Genomic DNA, 21,489 nt, shown 5'->3' with positions numbered 1-21,489 from the left:
GTTCTGAGATTTGAGTCAGTGATTTGTCATTTGCAGCAAAATACATCTTGACACATATATATATACACATTCAAAATTTAAGTCAAAAGAGGGCTATACCATATATACTATTCTACAACTGTTTTCACGTAATATCTCATAGCTGTTTTTTTAACCATTTCTCCATTGGTGGATCTTTAGGATATAGTTTTTGCTATTAGAAAAATTCTCCAGAAAACAGCTTTTATATATCCTTTATGCTTTAGAGCATACATTTCTAGAAGTGAAATGGCTGGATCATACACTGTATGTATTCAAAGTTGATATCTACCACTCTCTTGCTCCCCAAAACATCACACCAGTTCACACTGTCAGCAACCATGAGAGCCAGTGCCCATTTCCCACAGACTCACGAGTACTGTCGATAGTTAGTAGTCAGTTTTTGCCTTGTTTAGGTGAAAACTAGTTTTCTGTTTTAAAATTTGTATTTCTTTGATTAACAAAGTTGTAGTCTCATGTTTATTGGCTATTTATGGATTTTCTCTTGTAACTATCCTCTGTATCGTTTACCCATTTTTTTCTTACTGAATTTATATTATTTTTTTTTTATGCTGCAGATATATTCCCCTAGGGAGTTCTTTTTTTGTTGTTGCTAACTTTTGTTGTTGCTTATACTGTCATTTGGTGCACAGAGGTTTTAAATTTTTACGTTGTCACATTTGTCCATCTTTGTCTTTATGTCCTCTGTTTTTTTTATGTATGGTCAGAAAGTCATGCCCCATCTTACAATTATGGAAACATCATCCCAGATTTTGTCCTAGCTCTTATATAACTTGAAGAAAAAATTATTTAAATTACTGCATCTAGAATTTATTTTGTGTATAATAAGATGTAGGGAGCTATAGTAAGTTTTTGTCCTCCCTATGAAGATAGTTTCCCAATACTGTTTACAGAATAGTCCATGTTTCTCCCAGGGTTATATTATCATGTCTTACATTTCTTGATGTACATAGGCCTGTCTCTAGGCCACCTGTCCTGTTGTGTTGAATCATTCATCTATTTCTACACTGGTACCACAGTTTTAATTGCTATAGATTTGAATATGTTTTGCTCTCCAGTGGGAAAAGTCCTCCTGTATTATTATTAGCTTTCAGATTTTTTTCCACATGTTTACTCTTCCAGATGAACTTTAGAATTAACTTGTCAAGTCTGTAGAAAGGTCCTGATCAATTTTTGATTGGGATTGTTGAATATATAGATGAATCTGGGGAGTCCTGACATCTTTACAATATTGAATCTTGCTATCTAGCACCAGAGTATGTCTCCATTTATTCAGATTTTCTTTTATGTATTTCAGCAAATTTTATAGTGTCCACTATGTAGGTCTTGTATATTTCTTTAAAAAGTATTCAGGATATTTTAAATATTTGCTATTCTAAAGGACCTTGTTTTCATTATGTATTCTAGTTATTGTAAATGTATAATGTATAAAAAAGCTATTAATTTCATTGATGTAGCAGTTCTCATAAACCTAAATGTAACAAATGAAAATCTAATTTTATGGGAAAAAATTGATGCTTGAGTGGATTAATTTCTAAGCATGGCTATAAAATATTTCTAAAATATAATCCCAAATAAATCAGATTATGATTCTAACATCAGATTAAACTGAATTTTTTTTATTTCCTCTCACAGGTTATTATTAACTTGGTAGACCAGGCAGGAAGAGAGAAAATTATTGGTGACGCTTACCTGAAGCAGGTGTTGCTCTTTAACAACTCACACCTCACTTACGTTTCATTTGACTTCCATGAGCACTGGTAAGATGGCTTCCTGAGATGAGTTTTGATCAGTTCCAATGTCTGTGGCGGATGCTGCCACGGGCATATTAGTTTCTCTTCATTGGGAAGAAAATTTTCTTCTCATTGTTAGAAAGGGAAGGAATATCATTTGTTTACTTAGTTTTAATTTTCTTATGGGTTTTATTTTAGCCAAAAATTTAAGTTAATTGTTCCTAAAATATTTAGTTTCTCTGATGCAAAATGACTTGAAGACTTAGAGGTCCATTTTTCCTTTTATTATTCAGTTGAAAAATTTCTGGAACTTTTCCTTTCTGCTGGAGTCTAACTAAGCCTGGCAGAAATAATAGTGTTCCTTTCCTTAAAAATCATCCTACAGGCTTGTTTTTATACTCTGTTAATAATACTTCTTTCCCTGTGGATAAATTTCACTAGAGTTTGTTCTGGAAAGACAATTGGTTAATCATTTTGATGGTAACTTTAACTTCTGTGTATTCTGAAAGCAAGGTTCTCTTGTCACAATCCTTGTGGCTCTAATGTGGGTTCATTTACCTAGGTATTGAAATTTTGGTGGGGAGAGAAGCTTTTGATACCTTTGATACGTTTTAGTATATTCTTAAGTATATTTTCTTCCACAATGCAGATTAGCTATAAACACTTATATAATTGCCTATAGAATTTATAGTAGTGTTAACCGCATGTACTTATAATTTTCTTTAATTTTTAGATGCTACCTTAAATGGCATATCTTAAATTTTAAAAAAGAACTATTATTAAAGATTTTTTTCTTTTTCTTTTTTTTTTGGCTTGTATTTTAGCCGAGGAATGAAGTTTGAGAATGTTCAAACACTAACAGATGCCATTTATGACATTATTCTTGACATGAAGTGGTGTTGGTAGGTATTATTTCCTAAGAAGTCAGTTTGACAAACTCTTGGTCTGTGAAATAATGTGTATTTGTTTAGTATCACTAAGCATTAAAATAATAGCAGCAAGCTGAGAAAACATTTTTGTTTTTCTTGTTTTGCTTCCCAATTCTTATTCTGTGTTTCAAGAGAATGTTAGTCATTAGGTAATGTTAGCTTTGAACAGGGAAAAGGTGTCAGATAGTCAGGTAAAGTAGAAAGAAATGCTGTATGACTATTCTTCCTTCTAATGCTTCGTGGTATACATTTACTCTTTGTTCTTTTCCTCATTGTCCCTAACACGGGAAGGAAGACTGAGAATACTTGGTGTCAGTTTCCAGGCATTTCAAAATTATCAAAGAAGGACGATGATTCTCACACTGCAGGAGGGAGATATAGGAAGAAGAAATTGGCTTAAAGGACAGGAGAGGACTTGCGATTAGACTTTAAGGCCCCAAGTGGCCAGAAAAAGTAGATGAGCAAGGCATGTTGCACGACTCCTCACTGGGTGGTAAAGTGAACTGGTCAGTCCAGGCTGGTTTAGATGCATTTCTACTTGGAGTCAAAAAAGAGGGATAGGATGGCCTCTGAAAGTGCCTTCTGGTTTTAAATGTATAGAAAAGCATAACTTGGGGTTGTGTCAGGTCTGCCTGGTAGTTGTATGACTTGGCATAAGTCACTCTTTTTGCACCTCAGTTTTGTTTGTTTTTTCAAAATAGGAATAATATTTTCCTTGTTGAGTTATGTGTAAATTAACAACAGTGTCTACAAAGGACTCAGTAATATATGCCATATAATAGTTTTCCAAGCAAACTGATAACCAGTGTTGTTCTTCTTGTGATACTGTAAAAAATTATGGTTTTTGAAAATGTATTAAAGTATTTCATATTGTAAAATAATCCCATACTGTTTTTGACAAGGGTTGATCAAGCTGGGGTAATATGTAAACAAGAAGGGATTTTTCGAGTTAATTGCATGGACTGCTTGGATCGCACCAACGTGGTCCAAGCTGCCATCGCACGAGTGGTCATGGAACAGCAGGTAATTTGGAGTCCATCGGATTGTAAATACTCATTTTTAATTATTTTTCTTGTGTAAAGAAATAAGTAAACTCTTTGTTCTATAGAACTTTTATAGCATACAAACATCCTTGTTGCATTAAAACCTGGAAAGCACAACCTCCACTAGAAATAAGTTGAATCAAGTGGCATTTTCTTAAGTACTCATCTCAAAAATGTGAGGCTTGCCATTTTAAAATTTATTGGGTGGCACTGTATGGTCATTTCCTTTTTTCCTCTCATCTCTAAAACCTTCCCTTCTGTATTTGGAACTGGGAGTCTGTACATTACATTTCTGCTCAGCCAGCTGACTCCATGTCGGCTCTGCCAGTAGCGGCACTAGTGGAAGACCACGAGGCTTGAGGATTAAAAAGGGACCAGCTTCTTTACCTGTGTTATATGCCTGTCATCAGTGCCATCTCTGGGGCTGTCGGTTCCTTTGGCACCAAGAACCAGCCTCTTGCTTTTATGTCCCAGTTGGTGACAACTGCTTCCTGCAGTCATTACATCTGTTACTCAGTGTCCCCTTTTAGATCTTTCAGCCTTCCAACACCTGACTAACAAATTCCCAAGGTAGAAATTCCTCAAGTGGTTTCTAGGTTTTTTTGACAGAACCTGTGAATGTCCTTTGAGGATGTGAGTGAAACAGCCAGGGTTTTGAGGGCCAGCTCTGGCTCTACCACATGGTAGGTGTTGACCCCAGGGAAGAATGCAAGCTCTCCAAACTTCCATCTCCTTATCTTTAAAATGGAGGTAAAAAGAGAATTGATTGCATAGGGTTGTTATGAGATAATTAATTTTAAAAGCTCTTGGAACTCTAGCCCTAGCCCAGATTTAACATTTTTTAGGCAATTATTGCTCTGTTACTATTAATGTTATTGTTGTTTTGATGTGCATTTTTGGTAGTTTCACTTCATATGCAAATTTAAAACAGACAAAATATAACATTAGCCTACACATTAAAAATTACACCAAAACAGGGTAAATATTTCATTTGATTCTGTCTCCTGTAGCAATTCATAAAATTATCTCTCAAGGTAGTGGTTTATTTTGAAAAAGTCTGAAAACACCATTTCTTTTATTTAGGCATCCTAAATTGTATATGAACACAATTCCTTTTTCTGCTAAGTGTACATTTTATGCTGCGGTTTCCTGGCTTATATGTAGTTAATCCACCAATGTGTTAATTTTAGCTGAAAAAATTAGGTGTGATGCCCCCGGAGCAGCCACTACCAGTGAAATGCAATCGGATCTATCAGATCATGTGGGCCAATAACGGTGACTCCATTAGCAGGCAGTACGCTGGGACAGCTGCTCTGAAGGTAAATACCTGCAGAAGCATTTGTGGATCATTCTGTGGGACACAGAGTGGTTTAGAACCATCTTTGTTTTTGAGAGAAAGGTATGTGGGTGACAGGTCCATGTAGTTGACTCCTTTTTGGAATGTTTGGCTAAGGCAAGGGTCACACATTCATATTCCTGCCAGGTAATGTTACTCAGGCGACCCAGTAGGTTGAAGGGAGAGATGGAGCTGTGTGGACCTAAGGAGGAGCTTATGTTGTCTTAGGAGGGTTATGCTGTTACGCTGCTTCCTCATGGGGATGGAGGCCCAGTGCTAGATCTTCCCGTTTGGAAATCAGGAATTTTATGTGAAATAGTTGATTTTTAAAATTTTATGTAGACAAAATAAAACATGTCTGCTGATGGGATTTGGTCCCTAATGTGATAATTTGCCTCCTCTAAATTTGAATCCCAGCCCTGCCTCTTACTAGCTTTGTGACCTAGGGCAAGTCACTTAACTTCTTTCTCAACAACAGCAGAATGCACATTCTTCAGAAGTGCACACAGAACACTCTGCAGTATAGATTTATATGTTAGGCCATAAAACAAATCTCAACAAGTTCAAGAAGATGGAAATTATATCAGGTTTTTTTTTTTTTTTTTACCTCAGTGATATGAAATTAGAAATCAATAACAGGAGGAAATTGGAAAATTCACAAATACATGGCATTAAACAGCACTCCTGAATAATCAAAGGGTCAAAGAAGAAATCAAAAGGGTAATGAAAAATACCTTGAAACAAATGAAAATGGAAACATACCAAAAATGAAGCAAAAGCAGTCCTAAGAGGAAAGTTTATATCTATAAATACCTATATTGAGAAAAAAAAGAACTCAAACAACCTAACATTACACCTCAAAGAACTAGAGAAAGAAGAATAAACTAAGCTCCAAGTTAGCAGAAGGAAGGAAATAATAAAGATTAGAGCAAAAATATATGAAATAGGGAATAGGAAAACAAAACGAAGATCAACAAAACTAAGAGTTGATGTTTTTGAAGTAATAAACAAAATTGACAAATCTTAAGCTAGACTAACCAAGAAAAAAACAGAGGACTCAAAATTATAAATGAAAGAGATATTGCAGCTAATAACACAGAAATGTATAGGATCATAAAGAGACTATGCTGAACAATTACCTGCCAACAAGTGGATATTTAGAAGAAAGGGATAAATTCCTAGAAACGTACAACTTACCAAGACTGAGTCATGAAGAAATAGAAAGTCTGAGCAAACCAGTGAATAAGGAGATTGACTCAGTAAGTAGAAACCTCCCAACAAAGAAAAGCCCAGGACCGGATGGTTTCACTAGTGAATTCAACCAAACATTTCAAGAAGAATTAATGACAGTCCTTCTCAAATTCTTCCAAAAAATAAAAGAGGAGAGAACACTCCCAAACTTGTTTTTTGAGGCCCTGATACCAATGCCAGATACAGACACTGTAAGGAAAGAAAACTAGAGGCCAATATCCCTGATAAATATGGATGCAAAAATTCTCAACAAAATACTAACCAAATTTAACAGGATCACGCACCATGATCAAGTGAGATTTATCTCTGGGATACAATGATAGGTCAACATATGCAAATCAATAAATGTGACAGACTGCATTAATAGAATGAAAGGTAAAAAATCATATGATCGTCTTTTGGCTCTCAGAGCAGCACCACAGCAGGTGGCAAGAACAAGTAAGAGCCTTATGACAGGTAGCCAAGAAGAAAGTGACTGACTTGTTTTCTAAGAAAGATTGGTATGATGTGAAAGCACCAGCTATGTTCAATATAAGACTTTGGGAAACCACAAGTCACAAGAACTCAAGCAACCAAAATCTCATCTAATGGTTTCAAGGGTTGTGTTTTTGAAGTGAGCCCAGCTGATCTGCAGAATGATGAAGTTGCATTTAGAAAATTCGAGCTAATTACTGAGGATGTTCAGGGCAAACACTGCCTGACTCATGCCCATGACCTGGATCTTACCTGTGACAAAATGTGTCCCATGGTCAAAAAATGCCCAACCATGACCGAAGCTCATGTTGATGTCATGACTACTGATGGTGACTTGCTTCATCTATTCTGTGTTGGTTTTACTAAAAAACACAAAACAATCAGATTTGGAAGACCCCTTATTCTCAACATCAACAGGTCCACCAAATCCAAAAGGGTATAGAAGGAATGTACCTCCACACAAGAAAGGCCATATATGACAAACCCACAGCTAACATGGTCAACGGTGAAAAGCTCAAAGCTGTTCCTCTAAGAGCAGGAACAAGATCAGGATGTCCACCCTCACTCCTCCTATTCGTCGTAGTGCTGGAAGTTCTAGCCAGAGCAATCAGGAAAGAAAAGGAAAGAAAAAGCATCCCAATTGGAAAGAAAGAAGTAAAGTCTGTTTGCAGATGACATGATCTTATATGTAGAAAATCCTAAAAACAGTCCACCAGAAAACTGTTAGAACTAATAAATGGGTTCAGTAAAGTTGCAGGATACACAGTCAATATACAGAAATCTTTACTGGCTCATTCAACAGGGGTTGTAACATGCAGTGAGGTATGGAAACACTTACTCTTCATATGCACATATCCACATACGAAGGTCAGATCCCATTGTACTAAACTCTAGGGAGCTGTCCACATTCTCCCACTTCAGAAATTTGTGGGTTTTGACTCTCATACCAGTTTAAGGCTTGAAAATCTTTGGTTTGTTTTGTTTGTTATATGATAAGTTTTGACCTATAAATTCTAGAAATTCTTTAGATTGCCAAGTATGTGTTTACCTTAAAGCACCGCATAACTGTGAAGACTTGTTGCTACAAATAGCATGTTTAATTATTTGACATGCTTGGGTCAGAGTCAAATACTAGTAGATATTTTAATTTAACTACATTATTTGGAAATTATAAAAGCCTAAAGAATTCCAGTCTTGAATTGAAAGCCCACATTGACTGTGTTTGAATAAATTGTCAAAATGATTTTTTCCTTGACAGGGTGACTTTACAAGGACAGGAGAAAGGAAGTTAGCAGGAGTTATGAAAGACGGTGTTAACTCGGCAAATAGGTATTACCTGAATCGATTTAAGGATGCTTATAGGCAAGCTGTTATAGGTAAGGAACATAAATGCCTTTCTTTCTTTAAAATTTGTCATTTCTTCTGTGACTAATGTTTTATAGAAACCAACTTTATTGACATAGTTATACTTCTATTACCCAATAAATCAAGTTCAAATTTTTAGAAGTTTAGAATTTGACAAATGTTTTTAGGCTGGAGCAACAAAAGAAACCACTCATTTCCATACGTATTTGTCAGTTTGCTCTTCATATAACAGAAAGTAGAGCTGAGGCTCCTGGAGTATGGAACAAGGAATCCTAAAACCTCATCAATTGAAAACTCCGTATTCTATTTGTTTTTCCATTACTCAAGGCTGAGAGATGTAACGAGATGATTTCCTTTTTCTCCAGGACATTTATCGTATGTTCTTGCTGTGGACAAATACACTATCCTTTCCATAAGCATGATTTAACAGGATATTAGGGTATCAAATTTAGAGATTATCCTAATGAATTCTTAATCATTTTTTAGAAGAGTAGATGGAAGGTAGATTACCCAGTGGAATTCATGGCCTGGCATGTTTTGAATTTAATTTTCATTAAAATATTACCTTATGGGATTAAGATAAATATAGAGTGTTCTGGATTAGAACCAAATGTAACCACTTGTTTTATGGTCTCTGAGAATATTTTTTACATCCTATTTTTTAACATTATTTATCATACATGAAATAGTAGGGCCGAGACACAGGCCATTGAGGATTTTGAGAAGTTTGGTGTCAAGAAGTTTGGTTCATTTGCCATAGATAGGGTGCATGCTGACTGAAAAACTGGATTTCAGCACTTTTATTCAAGGAAAATAAGATACCTTTTTTCTACTGGTTGATCTAGTGATTCATTATGTCCTTGAGGACTCAGGTTCTGTCCCTCTGTGCAGTCAACCATCCACAGCATCAGTTTCATCCTAATTCTCAAGCTGCATCTCTTCTTCAAGGTCGAGAGAGATAGGCCAGTAGCAGCCTGGGTTATTGCTTCCCGTATAGGGCCAATGGTGGCAGGTCTCTCCCAGAAGCCTTCTCCTGTCTCATTGTTCCAAACAACAGTAGGGAATGGGGTTATAATGATTAGTTCAAGCGTGAGCCATGTGCCACAATTCTGTGAATTGTCTTTTCAATTTCAGGATATTGCCCTTTGAAACATAAGTTTAATTTTGGTGATGTCTAGTTTGTCTTTCTTTTGTTACTTGTGATTTTAGTGTCCTATCTTAAAAAAAACACACACACACATACACACAAAAAACAAAAACCAAACAAACTTGTCTAATCCAAAGTCTCAAAGACTTATGCCTATGTTTTCTTATACCAGTTTATGGTTTTAGGTCTTACATCCTGTTTTGTTTTTTGAAAGTATATTAGTAGACTAAGGATGATGTTAACACTTTCTACTCTAGATTTGATGCAAGGTATTCCAGTGACAGAAGACCTTTACTCCATATTTAACAAGGAGAAAGAGCACGAAGCTTTGCATAAGGAAAATCAGAGGAGCCACCAGGAACTAATTAGCCAGCTCTTACAAAGTTACATGAAGTTACTGCTGCCTGATAATGAAAAGTTCCATGGGGGCTGGGCCCTCATTGACTGTGACCCCAGGTGAGTTGGAGTGTCTGGTAACATTTAAATTTCTGATGTTAAGTTTTCCTAATTGATGCTAGCAATTGTCCATAAAGCTGTGGGCATGGATGCATGGTGCATGGCAGTTTTCAAATACGTGACTGGTACTAAGGCAAGTTAACTGAGGCACTTAGGTACATGATGAAGGGGGCACTGAAAACCTCAGTAACGAAAAGAAATATTTTAATGCAATATTTGATATAAAAAACAAACTGTAAAACTGTGGTTCGCAGCTGGCAGCGTGGGTTTTTCCCCCTCTGAATCCAGGTTTATTAGTTTAACGTGCATAACTGAGTGTAGCTAGAGGTACAGTGATGCCAGTTACTTTGACTGGTTGCAAAGTGGGTCTGACCTTTCTTTAAGTAAATAGCCCAACTAATGCTTAACATTTTTTAACAAAATCATCCAATTATAATTTTCAATATTATGAATTAGAAATATTTCAGAAAATTCTAGACCAAGCTCTGAGACTAAAAGGCTGTATTTAGATTTTGTCTTATTTTATGTTTCATGTGTTTTTAATAAAAGGGGCCTAAAACAAGCTTGAAAGGACAACTGAATGCAAAATGTTATTTACATATGTTAAAATGAATTTAAAAATATTGACTGTCGGTTCACAGGGAAACCTTCCATGACTTTAATTAATTTCATGGATTATTTCATTTTGGTAGTCAATACTATATGTATGGATGCAATTTGCAGACTCCTAAAATAAGAGACGAGGTTGTTCTCACACACAACTTAGCAGAAAATTTCTGTGCTTTTATAATCCATTTGGTAAAAAGTTTCTGATTCATGTACCTTAGTTGATTCTTTTGTAATAGCAGTCAAATTTAATCCAGCACCCCCCCAAAAAAGGTAGTACTTTTAATTCCCATTCAGAAATAATTGCAGCTATCATGCCTGCATTTTGCTTGAGCTTTAACTTTGCACTTTATTATTTTAAAGGTGTCTTGATTGTCAGTATCATCTTCTTTAGATCAGGTACTTTTATTTCTACTTCGGAGATAATTGAAATAGGGAAAAACCAAAAAGGTTTATTTCTAAAGTTGACTACCATTTTGTAAGGTCACATTACATCTGATTGATTTCTAGTCCTGTTATTCTTGTGTAAAATTGATAACCTGGGTTAGGAGTATTTTTAAAAATGTGCAGTGTATTTAGCTATGTTATTTAAAATTTGCAATGAAACTTGTGTACCCTCGCTTACCGTGTTTCCCCGAAAATAAGACCGGGTCTTACATTAATTTTTGCTCCAAAAGACACATTAGGGCTTATGTTCAGGGGCTGTCATCCTGAACAATCATGTTAGGGCTTATTTCTGTTAGGTCTTATTTTCTGGGAAACACAGTATTAAGAGTCAGTAGAAGTCTCTTGCATTTAAGAAAAAAATGATTGAAAACACTGAGACTTCTTTCTGGCAACCATACTCACATGCACAACATAAGTCAATGGTACTGTATTGCACCAAAATGATGCTGAAACAGCTAGTCTTCTAGGATCAGGTCTTTAACAAATCCTTGTGGGGTACTTAGATTCTCAAATCTCATAATATTAGATACCAAATGCCTACCTCAGAAATACAATCGTGCTTCAGTTGTCACTTTTCTTCATTAACATGATGAAATGCTTCTCTCTCTCTCTCTGTCTCTCTCTCTCTCTATTTTTTTATTTTTTGGCCCCCACCTCTCTCTAGTGCCCAGCATTTGCCCTCTTCTGTTTTCTTTAATCCCGCACTTTCAGATAATAGGGAGCCAAGGATTGTCTTCTGCTCATCTTCTTTGGTGAAGGCTCCTGATCAAGAATAACTTACAGCAATAACACATGATAGACAGCCATTGTTACGGCATCTTTCCCTTTGCTTGTTGGCCCCATTGGGGCTGTACAAGTGAGGAGCACTTTACACTCTTCCTTCACCACAAATTAAGCTTTCAACTTCCAGTGTATTGTCAGGTTTTTAGTAAATGGTGCTGCCCCTAAAGATGATCAGTGTCTGTTCCCAAATAGTTTCACATTTCATGATGGACGATGGAACCATTGTGTGCTTCCGTTTCTGTGCTTGTGAGTCCATTTAGTTCTATACTTATTGCTGCCTTGTTTGTAGATCTTAATCTGGCCCAGCGCTTTGTGTACCTTGTGGTCACACTCAAATTAGTGACCTCTCCACACTCATTAAACGCCAAGATCCTTCATGCACGTAGCTCTGCCCCTGTGGGTCTCAGCCCGTTTTCTGCCGAGTTTGTCTTTTGGTTCTATTTTTAGTTCTTGTTCTATTCTTTATTCTTTTGTTTTAGGATATTTCCTTGCTCTAACTCTTCAGTTGTGGGCCTCGGCTACATCTCCTAATTTCCAATTTATTCTTGGATTCCCTGCCTCTCATCTTCAGATGTCACCGCAAGATGTTCTTGTCTTCTCATTCTTTCTCAGATGGTATATTGCTAAGTTGGATTGTGAAAGTATCCCACAGCCTATTTTACCGCCAAAGCACATTCACCACATCCTCATCCTCATCTTCTTCCTTGTGGTCGTTGGTGGACAAAATAGACCCATCAGTGTCAGATTCGTTTGTCCAGTGATACCCTTTGAGTTTCATCCTACAGGACACTGAAAGGTTCTGAAGATTGCCCATCAACCCAGGTCTCATTGGCTGAGGTGCTGCCTTCCCTGTGTTGTTTGTGGCACCATGTAAGCTAGTGCCTGGTGGAGAATGGTTGTGTGTGTCAGGTCTTCAGGACAGACACTGGCTTGGGTCTAAGGAGAGCTGGTCAGGGAGGTCCATTGCTCACCAGGACAACAGGAGTGGCTGAGGGAATGATGTATTGCTTGTCAAGATGGGGAAGCTGGCCAGGGAAGCACAGACTTGTGGGATTTGTCTGTGGCTGCTCCTCGATGACAGGGGCAGACTGCCCAGGTTTGAGACTCTCCATTCTGCTCTTAGAGGACCTCCTCTAAGTTGACCACACCAGAGGCGGTTGTGTCTGACAGTGGTTGAGGCATTGGCTGCTTGCTAGCTTTTCTCTTGCCTTTGCTAGTTCCTACTGTTACTGCTTTACTAGAAACGACTTCCTTTGAAGCTTTGGGATAGATGGACATGGATAGAGTAGGTAGTGAAGCTGCGGCTTTGGAACCAGTAACTTCTCAGGCCATGGCCTGCCTAGCCAGAGTCCTGGCACCTTTGTTTTAATGGGAGGCACCTTATCACCCTGTGGCTGGCCCCAGCGTAGGCCCTGTTTAAGAGGCATAGGTGGCTTGGGGGTTTAGGTTGGGCTTTGGAGGAACTGGAATAGGAGCTACCAGTGTTTCACAATGGTCTTAAGTCTTCTCATGTGCCCTTTCTTCTAGAGGTAGTGCTTTTTCAGATTCAGAATTATTACCATCTTCAGATTTCACTTCATTTCCTCTTAGGTGGGTTGTTCGCTGGTGGATATCATTTGAATTTCCAAAGTTATCTCTGTATCCCCATCTGGAGTAGACAGTTCTTTAGGACTCCCCTTCTCATCAGCCCCTCTCTACTTTGTCTTGTGGGTATTATCCTTTCGAATACTGCTAAGATTTCTTTCAATTTGCCACTGGTATTGTCTTCATTTGCAAGGCTTAAAGATTTTCCACCTGGTGGATAGTTTTTTTTTTTCTTTCTCTTGAAGGGAGATGTTTGGAAACCTGCTCTTGGGCTGAGTTTGCTCTAGAACCTTTGTACAGTATATTAACTGAGCTGGAGATGGGGACCTGGAGCAGGTGGCCCCTGATGGAGGACAGCAAGAGGTAGCTGTGGGAATATCTGCGGGGACTCAGGTCCTGGGCCCAGCCATGGATGGGCTCAGCTCCTCAGGCTTGGGGGCTTCAGCAGCTGGCACCTGCCTGCGTCAGCCATCTACTCCTGGGCTGTGCGTATAGTTTTTAAAAACACCTTTATTGAGATATAATTCATATGCCATACAATTCACCCATTTAAAATGTACAATGCGGTAGTTTTTAGAATAATCACAGAGTTGAGCAGCCATCACCATGGTCAATTTTCGAACATTTTCATCATCACAAAGAGAAGCCTCATTCTCTTTAGCTGTCACTCCCCTATCACTCACACCTCCTTTCCTCAGCAACCGCTAATCTACTTCTGTCTCTTTGGATATGCCTCTTGTGGACTTTTCATATAAATGGAATCATGTAATACATGGCCTTTTGTGACTGATTTCATTCACTTAGCATTTTTTTCATGGTTCATGCTTGTGGCATGTTTAAGAACTTCATTCCTTTGTACAGCTGACTCGTATTCCGTTGATGGACATGCCACATTTTGTTGATGGGCATTTAGGTTGTTTCTACCTTCTGGCTGTTAACAGTTAGTGATTCTGTGAACACTTGTATACAAGTTTTTGTTTGAACACCTGTTTTTCTTTTGGATATAGACCTAGGAGTGGAAATTGCCAGACTATGCGTAATTCTATGTTTAACTTTTGAGAAACCACCAAACTATTTTTCACAGTGGCTGCACCATTTTACATTCCCACTAGCAATGTGTGTGGGTTTCAGTTTTTTCATATCCTCACCAACACTTGTTATTTTCCATTTTTTAATTGTAGTCATGCTAGTGGGTGTGAAGTGGTATCTCACAGTGGTTTTGATTTGCCTTTCCCTAGTGGCAGATGATGAGGAGGATTTTTTCTTGTGCTTTGTTGGTCATTTATAAATCTTCCTTAGAAAAATGTCTATTTAAATCCTTTGCCCATTTTAAAAATGGGGTTGTCTTTTTGTTGTTGCGTTGGGCCATGTTTTCTGTAAATACAAGTTTTACAGGAACCAGGGCTTGGATGAGGATGAAGCAAGTGAGACAGTGTCGTACAAGTGCAGGGTCAGACCCTATCTTTATTTAAAATGTTGATGTTTTGTTCATCATGATATTTTTGCATGAATTCTGATTTTTGAAAATATTGCACTAACAATTGATGGCTGAGTTTTTTTGCACCCTCTTAAACATTGCGCCAGAAACCAGTGCCTCACTCGCCTCAGTGCAGTGCCAACCCTGTTTAAATATCTGGTAGAATAGGTTTGGACAAGCAGTTTGAAAACAGTCTTATTCTGGGCAGCAGGAATGGCTGCTGGTCCCTTTTTCTTAACCTCCCCGCACTCCAACCGGAGCTGTCCAGCACAGCTCTGCACTGGTTGCTTGGTTTCTGCCTTCCTTCCAGGATCTGCTTGGAGCTTCCCCAGTGCCCACTCCCGGCCCCAGGCCTTCTTCTCTTCAAACACTGAGCAGAGTGGTTTATTTTCCCCTAGACAGCCTCTGACACCTACAAACTGAACCTTTCCAGCTACTGTGTCCTTTCCCTTCGACTCCCTTGCGCCCCCAGTTGCTGCAGGAAAAACTCGGAGTTGAATGGCAGCCCATTAGCTCCGGTGGTACGCCGCAGGCGGGAGGAAGGATCTTAAAAGTGAACGGAGATCGCGCATTGTCCAAGCGTCCTTCAGCGTGTCCACAAAGCCCACTCTTTATTTTGTCCCACGCTATTTAAGCCGCTTTTTCTATACCGAGAGTGGAGTACCACTTCTCTACCGGTTTTAGTAGAGCAGCGAGACTGCCCCATTCTCATTTAGGCACGTGACGGTTCAGGGCACAGATGGGCATGGTGCCGCAGCCCGCCCGCCAGGGTCCCCTCTAGCAGTGGGGTCAGCCCTTCACTAAGACGCCTATGAACTCTCGCAGGACACGTCGGGGTCTCCCGGGCCTGCGGCCACCTCGGAGCCCCTCCCCCGCAGGACTGGGGTCCCGGACCTGCCGCGCATGCGCGCTGGGCGCCTGCCGCGGTGGAAGTGGGCGGCCCGAAGCTAGACGTGTTCGTGGGCGTGACTTGGCGCGGCCACTCTGCAGTTGCCGCAGTCAGTGCAGTCGCTGCAGGCGTGAAGTCGAGTGCAGGTTTCTTTGAGCTTTGACTCATCGACGGACGGACAGACTGACGGACTGACGAGATGCCGCGCTCGCACAGGCCTCCCCCGACCGCTCAGCGGTCCGCCCACGCCGCGGGCAGCGCCGCGGAACCCAAGCCTGAAGGCAGCAGCCTGGCGACGACTTTCAAGATTTTTCTCCTTTTTGCCGGACTCATGGTTAAAGTTCCTGTTGGGTTATATTTTTCTTGTAAATTACTCCTTTTCCAGAGTCTCCTGTTAATGTCCCCTGACGACAGTGGCTTTTACGCCACCATTGTTGCCGTGGTCGGGCTGCATGTGGTCCTGTCTGTGTTTGTCTTCGTTGTGTGGAAGGAAGGCTTGCCCGATTGGCGGGAAAACAAAAACGACTAGAGCAACTTTTCTTTCGGCGCTGCAAATGCAGGGGGTGGGAAGTACCTAAAGGGGTGTGCTTTTCTTGTATATGGGGAAAAAAACAAAACCAAAAAAGTGCCCTTTTTGGTTTGTTTATGGGGGAGGGTGGATGGGGAGGGAAATTAAACATTTACTGCAGCTAAAACTTAAGTAAAAATGAGGGCGGGGGGCAGGGCGGGGAGGGCTGACATTTTTCTCGACTGCCTGTTACGTGCCAAGTGCTTTCTTTAAGGGCATAATGTTTTTGACTGAAGATCATATCTGACTGATGTACATATTAATGCCGAAATAGGGATCTAGGCTTAAGTAACACTAATTAATAGTGTGATATTTTTCATATGAAAATGTGTCGTGATGTAATTTTTATGGCTTGGCTCAAGCAACAATTTTCAGAGTGCACGTAAGTATCAGTACGCAAAACTAAATTGCATTCTACAAGTGCTGTTCTATATTCTCGCTGAAGCTGCCAGGATAATTGAATTTTTCCCATTGATTCGTGCTCATGTTTTGGATCAGTAGGTGTGTATTATCAGGTCCTGGCATCTTCTCTCATTCTTTGTATTTTGGGGTATATTGTTTTAAGTGAAAATTGAGAATTTGTTATTTTAAATTAAGACTATTGGGGTTATGCTGCAACAAGGTGCTGATGTAAAATACTGCAGTTTAATGTTTTGGTAAATTTTTCTCTACTGGTTAAACAATCACCTCATTCTTCCACAGACTAAAATAAATACGTGACTTAAATTCCATCTACCAATGACTTCTTCTGTTTGTTTTCAGTAGCATTTTGATTAAGTCTTGGCTAATAGGTATGAAAGTCTAAGGCAGGATTATCCACTCCTATAATGGAATCTTGAGACCAATATAAGAATGCAGATTAATTTCCACCTTTTAATGTTAGATTAGATTAACATTTTTTGTATTCAGATTCTGTCATCTGTTGACTATTTGTATGTTTTATACGTTGCCCATTTTCTTATTTGTAATCTTACAAAGACGTGCATTTTACTGTAGTTTTTGGTTTAGTGGTTCACCAGCACATCTAGTTTCTAACGTTTATTTTGATAGAATGGAGGTAAAATTTGGCAAAATGGACTTAAAATAAGGAAACGTTTGCTTGTGCCTTAAAAATTATAGTAAGAAAAATGCAAAGTAGCTTGGGCTTGGTTCCATTTTTGCACATAGATGTTATATTTATGCAAAATTCTTTCAAAGGATGCATTCTACATGAGTGTAAAAAATACCCTAAATATACAGTGTCACTTCAAAGGTTATGTCGTGTGAGCTAATCTAAACAATTTCTCCCTTCTCAACTTAAAACGTTTTTCTTTTTTCCCCAATTCCTGCCCCTTTACCATAGTCTACTCCCCAGCCCACCCCCTGCCAATTATCCATTTCCCCTGACTTCCATTTCCTCCTCCTCCTTGGTTACCTCCCCTGAGAAGAGACCGCTCTTCAACTCATCCTTCCCTCTACCTATACCCGCTTCCCACATTGGATCCCTTTTTCTTTTTAAATTTGTAAATGGATAGATTGTATACATTTTTCATTAGTAAGATGCATTGATTTCCGCCCGCGCCCCACCCCCCCCACCCCCCGCCATCTTTTATCATAAGTGTCTGTCCTGTAAAAATAAGCTTGGCAAAAATGTAGATGAAAATAAAAACATTTAATTGCCTATGTCACGTTTGTTTATTAGCCTCATTGATGCTACTCACAGAGATGTGGATGTGCTGTTACTGCTTTCTAACTCTGCCTACTACGTGGCCTAGTAAGTTGCTTATTGATTTAAAGCTTTTAATTTTGTTTTAAAATCAGTAAATTTCTTACAGAATTCATAACAAAAAAATTTAAAAATCTGGTTTTGTTACATATTTTAAGAAATGTCATTGAACCCCTTTACCTTACACAACTGTCACATCACTCAGACTTCCTTTTATCAATTTGAAAATGTGATTTTAGTTATCAGTTTATATTTGTTTAGCATTTAGTACTATTTCCTGTATATCGCCCAGATTTTGATGTACTCCACATATTTTTATTAATGACCATATATCATTTTTTATTACTATGCCATACTGTTTTCCTGAAAATAAGACCTAGCCGGACCATCAGCTCTGATGCGTCTTTTGGAGCAAAAATTAATATAAGACCCGGTCTTATTTTAATATAAGACTGGGTGTAATATAATATAGTATAATATAATATAATAATACCGGGTAATATAATAAATTAATATAATATATTAATTTTTGCTCCAAAAGATGCATCAGAGCTGATGGTCCCGCTAGGTCTTATTTTCAGGGAAACACGGTAGTTAAATGTTTCCCCATTGTTAGGTATTGAAACAGTTTTTTTTTTCCTATTGTGAATGATACAGCTATATATAGATAATTATGCATGTGTACACAAGCACTTCTCTTTGGTTACAAGGTTATCATTTTGGTTACATCATTTGGTTATGATGATGAATTATATGACTTGCGGTTTATTGCCAGATTATCTCCAGAAATACTAATTAAAAATGCCACTAGCAAAAATGCAAGTACTTCCTCATAGCCTTGCCAGAATTGAGTTTTCTTTTTCTAATGTTTACTTTTTTTTTGGCCTTGTGTGAACCATCATTTTTTAGTCACAGGCCCAGGTGCTTATTGGCATTGATCACAAGCCTTTTTCCTTCTTGATTTGGTTATCAGATTCATCTGTTCTGCTATTCACAAATACATAACTTCGGTATATATGTCTCTTGTGTTTTTTGCCTTTCTTTTAGGTTAAGTGTCAGGTTTGTTGGGTTTTGTTTTGTAAAAGTTTTTATAAAAATGAAATTATTTTTGCTTTGTAATTGATTTCAGTTTAAGATCTATAATCTGGTTTTCCTTTAGCTATTGAACTATGTATATGGAAGATTTTAAATGCATAGTAGTTGCTACTATTATACCTCAGCTGACAAACCAAATATGCTTTTGATTTTAATCCTATTTTTACTTCTTTTCCCTGTATCTAGTTATGATGATGAAGTTGATAAAGTAAGCCAGTATCAACGACTAAGTCTAGAAAACCTGGAAAAAATAGAAATAGGTAAGTTTTAACATACTAACAAATCATTGAAAGCAGTTTCTTCCAAGTGTGGTCAAGTTATTTATGCAACTGATATAACATCTTATTAGAACCAGAAAGGGATATTGATATTACAAGTAGTCTATGTCTTAGGACTCGCTTCTGTTGTTTATATATTAGTGATGGATATGACCTAATAATAAACAGGCCTTGTGCAGACTAACCCAGGGATCAAGAAAGTTCAAATATTTGAGGCTGACGAAGTTTTTAGTCTCATCAATCCAAATTGTCACAATAAGTTTGTATTTTATGTGCTCTTGTTTAGATTATGACGAAAAATGTGCTAAATACCTAATTGAGGAATGTGTTGGTCTTTTGAAGATATAGAAGAAAGTAAATGTTATGTGAAAGATTTACACATACTCATTTGGTTCTTTAGGTCCTGAACCCACCCTTTTTGGTAAGCCAAAATTCTCCTGTATGCGATTGCACTACAGATACAAAGAAGCAAGTGGTTATTTCCACACACTGAGAGCTGTAATGCGCAATCCAGAAGAGGATGGAAAAGGTAATGAAGAGATGAAATTACTGAGTGATAACTTTTTATCTGCTTTTATAAGCCCAAATGGAATTGGGGGCAGTATATACCATTACCAACTGAATGATCTAGAGAAGTAACTTTGTGATTTGAGCCCTTGAAATAGCAACTTTGTTCGCAGCAATGCAGAGAGGTTATTGGAACTGATGGTGTAGTTTGGGGCAAGGGAATCTATAATGGGAATTCTCGTGTATGGCCATCTGGATGCCAGGGCTTTTCCTGCCACATACGCCTCTCGTGGGTACTAGTAGTCAGGGATCATGCCTGTCTTGTTCATGGCTATTGCCTTGGCATCCAGCAGTGTTTGGACAAACAAGAGTTAGAATCAACTTTCAATTCTACTTGATTTGGTTCTTTTGCTCTTTATTTACTCTTCTGTTAAAATTGGTTTTAGAACACTCTGAATTAGTGGGGGAGAAAGGGGAATAATGAATAAGTAGCAGTTTTCTGTAAATTGTAGCAAATATATTTGTATTTAAGACCACCAATTTCATTTACGGTTCTGAGTTAGAACTGCTGTTTTTTCAGCATCTTTTTTGGAGAAACTGGCAAGTGGTTTCTGTTTGGGTTTCAGATACCCTTCAGTGCATTGCAGAGATGCTGCAAATCACCAAGCAAGCCATGGGATTAGATGTGCCTATAATCGAGAAAAAACTTGAGAGGTAAGTATACCACTTTGATTTTCTCTCAAGAATCAAAGTATTATTACCCAAAGTCTTACTTCTTTAAAAGTATTTGCAAGACATTGGTGGGAAGGGAGTCACATTATGGTAATGAGTTGGTGTTTAGAGAGGAAGTGTCAAATTTCTGTGGATGAAAAAGTAAACCTTTTGTTAAAATTATGGCCACAAGTGACATATTTTAAAACTTATTAAATAAACTCTGAAGGGAGGGAGCACTCAAATTTAAATAACTTTGTAGAAAAAAAATAGTATTTTAAACATTAGGTTTTTGAATTTGGGGGAAATAATGCTCGAAATCATTATTTTACATTTAAATTGGTGGATTTTTCATCTAACGAGGACTCATGGTCCACATTCCACTAAAGAGAGCCATTTGGTCATCTAGTGAAAAATCGTGCAGTCTTTTGATCAGAGAGAATCTTTTCAGTAGGTCTTTAGCATGGTAGTTTTATGCATGACCAAGTGCCGTACATACCGACATATTCCATACATACTGTACACAGCATGGACTTTTTACATGTATAGCTGTCCTGAAGAATGCCAAAGGAGAACATACGAAGTTTAGTTATGTTGAATGTCCCAAACCTTTTTAAATTCAGGTAACCCACAGGAAACATAAGGAATCGGAATTCATCCCCCTCCTACCTCTACCCGAACTCCGCGCAGTTGGAATGTGTGTAGACGGCTTTATTGAGGTTTAGATTGTGGATGTGGTAGACCTGTGCCACTTTACATGGTAGCCACTCACCACGTAAGGATGTGGAGCCTTTGAAATGAGACTAGCCTGGATTCTGGTGTGGGGTGTTTGGCTTTGAGGAAGAAAGTTAGTCTCAGAATGCACACAGACCCACAAGCTGAGGCTACCTGTTGGGAGGCTTCCCTCCCTTCTTCCTCTCTGAATGTCTAGAATGCAGTTGAAGGAAATCTGGAATGACAGTGATCAACTCTGAAGACGAAAGGTTTGGGTGAAAAGAATTACACATAATTAATCCAATTACCAGGAAGAGCAGTCACTGAGCAGGATTAAGGTAGTTTGCACAGG

The 21,489-nt window shown here is 38.3% G+C and overlaps 1 protein-coding gene across 5 annotated transcripts in view; it reads left to right on the top strand.

The window, feature by feature from the left end:
* Positions 1–21,489, top strand: part of INPP5F (inositol polyphosphate-5-phosphatase F) — a 75,714-nt gene that overhangs the window by 51,434 nt on the left and 2,791 nt on the right. For 2 of the 5 annotated variants that reach the window (XM_019725297.2, XM_074338971.1), the window contains 10 exons: positions 1,675–1,799; positions 2,597–2,674; positions 3,604–3,724; positions 4,935–5,063; positions 8,064–8,181; positions 9,575–9,773; positions 17,809–17,880; positions 19,114–19,187; positions 19,606–19,734; positions 20,339–20,426. In XM_019725297.2, the coding sequence (XP_019580856.2) occupies positions 1,675–1,799; positions 2,597–2,674; positions 3,604–3,724; positions 4,935–5,063; positions 8,064–8,181; positions 9,575–9,773; positions 17,809–17,880; positions 19,114–19,187; positions 19,606–19,734; positions 20,339–20,426 (1,133 nt within the window). Of the gene's footprint in view, positions 1–1,674; positions 1,800–2,596; positions 2,675–3,603; positions 3,725–4,934; positions 5,064–8,063; positions 8,182–9,574; positions 9,774–11,490; positions 11,700–15,671; positions 16,510–17,808; positions 17,881–19,113; positions 19,188–19,605; positions 19,735–20,338; positions 20,427–21,489 lie in introns of those variants that run through there. The other 3 variants (XM_019725298.2, XM_074338972.1, XM_019725299.2) reach the window with 3 other exon arrangements.

This window comes from Rhinolophus sinicus, linkage group LG07, assembly GCF_036562045.2.
Source record: "Rhinolophus sinicus isolate RSC01 linkage group LG07, ASM3656204v1, whole genome shotgun sequence".
Taxonomy (NCBI): domain Eukaryota; kingdom Metazoa; phylum Chordata; class Mammalia; order Chiroptera; family Rhinolophidae; genus Rhinolophus; species Rhinolophus sinicus.
The sequence above is the reverse complement of the archived record's forward strand: the minus strand, read 5'-3'. Positions and strand labels throughout refer to the sequence as shown.